We start from the raw sequence: 8,518 nt of genomic DNA on the forward strand, positions 1-8,518 counted from the left end.
TCCCACGATGAAGCCCTCTACCCCCTTCCTATTCAAGAGCAACAATGGTTTCCTCGATCAAATTAAGTAATTTCTGGCACTCTTTAAATCGATGTCATTTGGCATCAATCCTATCTTCGGAATTGGCTCAACGCGAGGAACAATTGCATTTCCTAAAGACAAATGCACACTGGTGCCTCCACACACAGAGTTTGCGTTCCCTCCTAGCTGCATACCTGTCCTTCTGCAGGAGCCCCTGTTCTCCTGATCGCACGCACACTGCCGTTATCTGCCACCAAAGGCTTCTGATCCTTGAGCCTCCGCACATTCACCTCATGCTGCTGTCACTGACCAACAGCGAGACTCACCTTTAGCTCGCCATCTACTTCGTCAAGATCAACATCGCCACCGAGCTCAGGGCCACTGCTGGCGGCAACACCTAGGGTTTCGGGGACGATGGTAGATTTGATACCACGAAAATTGCAAGGTTGCGTGGGGGAATTTTCTAGCTGCTTCTTGTACATACACCAAGATACCTGGACCACTGGGCCGAATCACCCACACCCGCAAACACATTACAGCCAATCACTGCACCATTCAACACTTTGTCGAGCAGTGCCCCTCATATAAAATCTGCTCACTTCAGCTCTTCCAGACACCAAACACAGCAAAGTAGTATTTTTATAATTGGATAACATGCTGCGAAATGTTATTTATAAAATTTATCCAAGTATGCATTTATTTCTGTTTACAGAGGGTCGTGCTTAAACTGTCGGCTACAATTTGATTGAGTTGTGTACTTTATTATTGAGATGATCAGATCTCATCAAGGTATGACGAAAATGAAGGAAATTATGTGCTGTCTAATGTTTATGCATTTTCTTTTCAGGATGGTTTTAAAGTATGTTCAACGTGTTGCAAAACCAATAGTGCAAAGGAGGAAGCAAATAAATGCTCTATTGTTAAAAAGGAGAGCTCTGACAACCATGCTTCCAGTGCATGGACAGATGCAGAGACGCTACTCCTTTTAGAAGGTGTCCTAAAACATGGAGATGACTGGGATCTTATTACCCAGCATGTCCGCACAAAGAATAAAACAGAGTGTATTGCTAGGCTTATTCAGTTGCCTTTTGGTGAACATATGCTGGGCAACATAAATAATGGTAAATCTGATAGTAGGTTCCATACAAACCAAACTACTGATGGCAAAACGAACCACTTTATTGTGAAGGAGGCATCAAGTCAGTCGGCCGATATGGTTGATGGCATGCAGATTGATGGGGAGGAGGATGGTGCTGATAAATTAGTTGAAGACCATCCTTCAAAGCGCCGGCGTTTATGTTCTTCATTAGATGTCACCAGTTCATTAATGGAGCAGGTAATAAAGAAAACATAACATATGAAGAAACTAATTTGTTAAGGATGTACAAAGATTTTTAGCAGATCACTGATATTTGCTAATACTACCTCAGTTAGCACTGCTGACTACCGCGGTGAGCCCAGATGTTGTGGCTGCAGCTGCAGCTGCATCAATTAAAGCATTGGGTAATGAAAATCCCCAAGCAAAGAAGGCATTTCATCTCAGCGAGAAAGAATACCAAGTCAAATCATTCTCTTCTAACCATGTCCAAGAGAGGTAAACATGTGCTGCAACTTGTTATTCTTTTTAGTATTGGTTCAATCTGTTTATCTTAAGATGTCTTTTTTACAGTGATTGCAATGTTGGCAATAAGGAAGCAGAAATGCATGGACAGACTGTTCCTGGTAGGCCTAATTTTCTTCTCACATTTTGAGCTACTGTAAATATATTTGATTCCTCGATACTAATCATAGAGAGTTATTTCTTTATCTGTTGATAAACGTTGTTGTCATCAGAATTTTTTTCTGATGCATCTTAGGATTAGATTTACCACTCCTAACAAGTTCAGTAGTATTATAATCAGCATGTATGTCCTGAATTTTATAAGCTTACTAGCATAATGCCCGTGCATTGGTACGGAACCACAAAAGTAATTGAAGTTGTATTGGATTAGTATTATATGACAACCAATGCACTTGGAATACTGCGAAGAGGAACTCAAGCAAAGCGGGTTAGACTGCACTTGTGTAACGGCAGGGCCATGGGAGCACCGGTTAGCGGATCCATGGCAAGATTTGGCAACATGGAAGTTAGGACGACGGAGATTTAGAGGGAGGGGGGGACCATCGGCTGGAGGATGCATATTGGGGAGCAGCTACATCAGGGAAAAATGATAATTGGTGCATTGACTGGTTGGTTTGTGTTCGGTAAAAAAAAAACATACCGACGTGTACTTGTAAAATAGTTTCCCATTCAAAACATGAGTGAGGTGGTCACTTGCTGGTTTGGTTGAGCTGGGTGTCTAGGCATGTAATTGGGGTGGAGTGGGGAGTGAATTCTTCCAAATCGGAGGGGTCTAGTGGATTCTAGATGGATGAGGGAGATTCTGATGGGGTGGGAAGTGAACTCTTCCAAACCAGAGGGGTTTGGTGGGTTCTAGATAGATGAGGGAGATTCAGATGGGGTGGGAGTGAAGTCTTCCAAACCAGAGGGGTTTGGTGGGTTCTAGATAGATGAGGGAGATTGGGGTGAAGTGGTTAGTAAACTCACCACCACCACCACCAACTCCAATTTATGAGGTAGTAGAGATTAAATTTTGGTTATTGACAAAATCTAAGCACAAAATGTCAGAATGCACATGCGTTGACGACTATCAGAGGGCTTGGTGCTTTCACAGTTCCACTTACTGGATGGTGCTTGTGTGACATGCCATCTGGGGTTATTTGTTGTTTGATTGTTTTTCACGGAATCAAATTGGTGAGCCAGGGCTATGAATTTAGTTATGCCACCTGTCTCATTAGGCCTTTAATAGGGTCTCTTTTTTACATCACCTGGCATGCTCCCAAACCACCTGTATTAACTGATGCAACCCCCAGTACCACACTGAATTAGAATGTTTATATGCTTGCCCGTCACAAGTAGTTTGCCAGATTCGTGAACTTCAGATTCTGGTTGGGATCTGCCAGCTGATATAATTCCATAAAATAAATGAATGGAGCTTCCAGCCTATTGGCCTCTACTTGTGTCATGACTGCTCTGCTCACCTCAACTAATGCTTTGTCATTGATGCCAGATAAGAAAATGGAAAGAAACTTTATTTCTACCGCATATCAAGTGAGGGCAGCTGTTGGAACAGCTGTTGGTGTAGCTGCTGCCCGCGCGAAGATGCTCGTGGACCAGGAAGAGCGAGAGATGGAGCTTCTAATGGCGTCCATAATTGAAACTCAGGTGAATTGTCTTCCTCTTTCCCTGCTTAAATTTTCATAAATGTAGTGTATTTTGGGTTTCTAGGTTTAGCTGAAAGGTACTACTCCCTCCGTTCCAAAATAGATGACTCAACTTTGTACTAACGTTAGTACAAAGTTGAGTCGTACAAAGTTGAGTCATCTATTTTGGAACGGAGGAACGAATGTAAGACATTTTAGATCACTATTTTAGTGGTCTAAAGCATATTATATTTGTTTACAGAGGGAGTACAGCATTGATGCTGACCAAGTTGTTTCTTAATCACTGACGGCTGTTATCTTATGTTTGGCAGCTAAGAAAGATCCAATACAAGATCAAACACTTTGAGGAGCTAGAGTTGATCATGGATCAGGAGTACACCACCATACAACAAATAAAGGAGTCCCTGATGAAGGAATGGCAAACGGTCCTGGAGCGAGCATTTCAGACTGGAGCACCGCTTCAGAGGGACGAAGTGCTCACAAGGCTGTTCCTGGACAGGTCTACTCCATAGAGAAGCTGACTGGAGCCGATTATCCCTCCTCCTCTGATCCGCCGCCTCGCCCTCTGACTGTAGTCCCTGTAGGTAAAGCAGCATTGTGCGTGCGCGCAGGAGGGCGGGCGCATCTGTAAAGGTGCTAATTCATCTAGATATGTTGTGCTTGGGGCCGCCCCTCAGCCCCCTGTACCATGGTGTGCAATTGCACACAGCAGCAGCTCTGTTTGTACCAACATCCAGCTAGGGTTAGATAGCAAGGGTTGCTGATAGTCTGCTGTAACTTCATTTTTTCCGGATGCACAGATGTTTGGTCGGTTCGGGGTGTCCGTATTGTCGGCCCCGCTGTACTGTTTGGTTGAACAAATAGTCGCTGTATAACTTTCCAGTGTGAGCTTAGAGTACATACCGTGAGAATACCATGGATGTTGCTGGAAGAAATGGCCATGTGAACTTTTTCCTTTTTTTTTGAGGTTTATGTGAACTTTTTCCTGGGAGATGTTTGATTGAAAGTTGGATGGAGGACTGAGGCAGCGATTTCAGCCCCAGACTTGCTTGGAAGCCAAACCAAACAGATGGCTACTTGAACCGAGTTTAACCGAGGCAAGGTAGCTCTTATCCCTAGCCTCGCGCATGCTAAACTAGAGAAGGCATTTTCTTAGGCCCTCTGGTCGGGTTTATGGGGTGTGTTCTCAATTTAACTAACGAAATATGTGTTATATGCCGTCAAAACTACTACAAGTTTTTAATGGTATATAACATATGTTTTGTTTCCCAAATTGAAGACCTAAAAACCTGCGTTGACCCTACAAACCTCATTAGAGGGATTAGAAAAGTCTAGCTTCTCGAAAATTCTAAACGGAGCTTGGAATCGTAAGCAGTGTGAAAATTAAAAATGAAATTCGAGAGTCAAAATTTCAAATATGGGGGGTGGCCGACATGGATAATGCCGTGCCAAAATGCAGCATTTTTTTGGCAACAATTCTTCCTGTTTCATCATAGCGAAGCAAGGGGAAAACTTCACCAAAGCCCCCAAAGCGGAGGCAAAACCCTGGGTTCGCGGACCACCTCTCCTCTCCGCCCCCCTCTTCTCTACGGCCTCCAGGCTCGCGACTCGCCAACGACCTAATGGCGAAAAAAGGCAAGGCCGCCGCCGCAGCGTCCGACTCGGGGGCGTCGAGCCCCCAGGGCTCCGTCGAGGGCGGCGGGGAGAAGGAGGGCAGCTTCCTGCTGGGCCAGCCGACCTGGGAGGACGCCGGCGGCGGGCGGTGGCGGTGCGCGGAGACGGGGCACGAGCTGCCGGAGCGGGAGAAGGACGCCTACGCGCGGTCCCGCGCCTGCCGCCTCGCGCTCATCGACCACGGCGTCGCGCACAAGAAGCCGCCGCTCAACGCCTTCAAGCCCCACCCTGAGCACAAGTGCGTACTGCTCCTCTGCTCTGTATTTTGCTGCTCCAGGCGTGTCCAACGTAGACTGTACATTTGTACCCAATAGTTTTGTCTAGGATTGTAGATTGCTCATTCGATCGCACTGCTGTTTGATCGGCTATCCCTTAAGTGCCCTTAAGGGATTCTAGGGTTCTAAATGCAACGTACATACATCGTGAGCGAAACAAGTGCCAACAAACATATGATTAATGTGTTTGTAATTCTGCTGCGCCTTAGCCGTCGTCTTTTATGATGTGGCTATGTCGAATTGAGTTGGTAATTGTGTTGCAGGTCCAAGCTCATATGCAACATTACCGGGGACACCATAAACAAGTCGGAGGAGCACATCTGGAAGCATGTAAATGGGAAGAGGTTCCTGAATAAACTAGGTAAAGTGAGTTTTGCGCAACACTGTCTGTGGTGCCAAGTGTGGCAAATGGAACATCATATGCTGTTACTGCTAATAAAATGTACTATTCTGTCTTTCATGTATTCCTCTACTGGTTAAAGAACCATTATAAATTTACCACTACCGTTTCCATGTATCTGTCTGCTTCTCATGGTGCATTCTTGTACACCCATGTGCATCATTTTGGTTATCATCAAAAGTAATTGTTATGAAATGCTAGCTCGTTTTCTATGGATGATAGTAGATGGTTATTTGGGTAGAATTATGTTATGCAACTTGCTTTGGAATTGCAATAAGCACTTTGTTTCATTTGTCTTCTCACTGCTCTGGAAATAGTTGGGAATATATCTGGTCATGTACATCTCTTTGAGTACATTTTGGTGGAATTCTCATCTCCCATACAACACTACTTTTAAGCCATTGGACTGGCAAGTTTGGTTGCTCGTACATCTAACATGCCTATCCCTATTTTGACAGAAAAGCTAGAGGAAAAGATGGCATCAGGTGAGACAGGCAAAGTAGAAGGTGAACAGTCAAATGAAGTCGCAAAGAAATCCAAGTCTACCAAGAAGAAGGACAAGAAGAAGGAGAAGAAGGAGAAGAAGAAAGCTGCTGTTGCCAACCCTTCTTTGCCACGAGAACCTGAACCAGAAATTGATGATTCAGATGATTCGGAATTTTGGGTGCCTCCTGTTGGAAGTCGTTGGGATGATGATGACGGGAAAGACCGATGGGAGTCCTCTCCGGGGAAGGATGATATAGCAGAGGATGAAGGTGCATCCGGTAAGTGTCATTCTTTTTATCATGTGTAACTGCTTTATGAAGCAAAGCTCAAACGTTCATTTCTACTCCCTCTGTTCGGAAATACTTGTCGGAGAAATCGATGTATCTAGAACTAAAATACGTCTAGATACATCCATCTCTTCGATGAGTATTTCCGAACGGAGGGAGTATAATTTAGAACATATTTGGTAGATGTTTTTTGCTTTATCACATCATATAATATTCGGTTCCAACTGTTGCTCTTAGATCTTCTCTTTAGGTGATGAATCTCTAGTAACTTATTTTGCAGACAATATTCGAGAAACATAATTTGGTCCATTTTGTAGTTCTGTAGCCAATTTGGACAGGATGTCTGCTAGCATGTTGAACGTTCCAAAATATTTGAAGTTCTAGGTTTGTCCTAAGTCAAACTTCCTGAAGTTTGACCACATTTATATAAAAAAAACTAATATCCACGACATCAAATATATATAGTATGAAAATATGCTTGATGATGAATCTAATGAAACTAATTTGGTGTGTAGATGTTGCTACATTTGTTTATAGACTTAAGTCAAACCTAAAGAAGTTTGACTTGAGACAAACCTAGAACTTCAAATATTTTGGAACAGAGGTAGTAGTGTTTAAGTGCAGGCAAGAACCAGCCTATGTGTAGGGATGCAAATTGGGTGGGATGTGAATCTTGATTTACCGCTAATACAAGGGCAATGTGCACATAGTGAATTACCTATTGAGTGGGATGTCTTCAGTTGATTTGCATTCCTATAAGTTGATAGTTATGTTTTTTTCAGTTATTTTTCTTGTCTAATAAACTTCTTAACGGCAGCTTTTGCAACCTTATGTTTTTGTTAAATATACATCTCCACAAGAAGCTAAAAATATTGCCATCAGATGTTATATTCGCCGAAGTTTTACTTTTGACTGAATATTTTTGTCCCCTTCTTTTGGGAACTTATCATCAGATGATCCTCATCCTCTGGCAAGCTCCTTTGTTTTTACATTGTATAAACAAGCAATTTAAGTTATGTGTGCAAAATCTTGTGGTTTACATACTTAGATTGTGATATGCGCAATACCATTTTGTGTCAATTTCCTTGCTTCTGAATTTTGTGATCATTGAGCTTTTTTCTTCAGCCATGTTAAATTTTTTATTTTGTGATATACAGCAGAAGTGATTATCTTGCTGCTGCTGGGTAACCAATTTTTTGATGCTAAAAACAGCAGGAGAATTTCGTACTGCACTTCTTTATTAATTAAATTTAAAATTGTCGCATACAAAAAATTTCCATTATGGAATGTTCTTTGTCTGATTTGGAAAAATAATTGATAGATGACGAGGACGACGATGAAATGGCTGACAAGGATGATGAAGTGTCGGAGGAACTGGCTTCAAGGTATTCTAGAACAGTTTTTCTAATCGAATAATGCTTGATGTCACACACACACTTAGGTATAATATTTCCTTTCCTCTTGTAGCAGGACAAAGCGATTGTCAGTGGAAGCTGTTGGACCAAGTAGTTTCGCTACAAGGAAGAAAAAGCCCCGAAAGGACGAGTAGACGATTATTTCTGATTTATTCTGTTAGCTATGCATGAACTTGTTTCACCTTGCTTCATTTGGAGCCGCAAACTTCACTTTCTTTGTTCTCCCCGTGGAGGCTTTGGGTTGGCTAATCAATGGCCGATTTTGTATTAGTTAACTTGTGTTTCCTTAGTTTTTCTCAGTGCTGTCACACCGCTGCTTGTTGCAACATGATGTGTGCCAACTGAGCAGCCTTTCGTTAGTGGTAATGAACAGTGATAGTTATACCTCGTCGCCTACACTTTGTGACTATCCATATCATATAAGTTTGACGTGGGAGGGAACTGTGTATTTTGTTTTAGTTTTGATTTGAATTTGAGGCATACTCCCTGTATCTAATTCTTATATTTCTTTACGGAGGGAGGGAGTACTTATGTTTTTAGCTCCGACACTATGTTGAATTAGATACACTGGTCTGTTAACAAAATAGTAAAATAATAACTGAGCAGCCTTTCATCAGTCGTACTGAACAGTGATATCCATGCGTAGAGCGATCCTAGCACCAATTGCGGCGGTGTTGGGCAATTTACCCACGTAGT

At 42.7% G+C, this 8,518-nt stretch overlaps 2 protein-coding genes across 3 annotated transcripts in view; both read left to right on the plus strand.

Moving 5' to 3' along the window:
- The window catches only part of LOC123053649 (SWI/SNF complex subunit SWI3A homolog), a 6,248-nt gene extending 2,032 nt beyond the window's left edge, over positions 1-4,216 (plus strand). Inside the window, exons 3-7 of the mRNA XM_044477159.1 lie at positions 869-1,357; positions 1,452-1,615; positions 1,691-1,743; positions 3,132-3,286; positions 3,597-4,216. Of these exons, the coding sequence (XP_044333094.1) occupies positions 869-1,357; positions 1,452-1,615; positions 1,691-1,743; positions 3,132-3,286; positions 3,597-3,797 (1,062 nt within the window). The 3' untranslated portion in view covers positions 3,798-4,216. The remainder of the gene's footprint in view (positions 1-868; positions 1,358-1,451; positions 1,616-1,690; positions 1,744-3,131; positions 3,287-3,596) is intronic.
- A 593-nt stretch (positions 4,217-4,809) lies between these two features.
- LOC123053650 (surfeit locus protein 2) lies at positions 4,810-8,258 on the plus strand. Of its 2 annotated transcripts, none has more exons than XM_044477161.1 (5): positions 4,810-5,197; positions 5,498-5,595; positions 6,093-6,398; positions 7,729-7,792; positions 7,878-8,258. In XM_044477161.1, the coding sequence occupies exons 1-5, from the start codon at positions 4,908-4,910 to the stop codon at positions 7,954-7,956; spliced, it is 837 nt and encodes a 278-aa protein (XP_044333096.1). In that variant the 5' UTR covers positions 4,810-4,907; the 3' UTR covers positions 7,957-8,258. The 2 variants fall into 2 exon arrangements, with proteins under 2 accessions (XP_044333096.1, XP_044333095.1); XM_044477160.1 differs by having other exon boundaries at positions 4,812-5,197; positions 7,875-8,258.
- Positions 8,259-8,518: the final 260 nt, after the last annotated feature.

Source organism: Triticum aestivum, chromosome 2D, assembly GCF_018294505.1.
Source record: "Triticum aestivum cultivar Chinese Spring chromosome 2D, IWGSC CS RefSeq v2.1, whole genome shotgun sequence".
NCBI lineage: Eukaryota > Viridiplantae > Streptophyta > Magnoliopsida > Poales > Poaceae > Triticum > Triticum aestivum.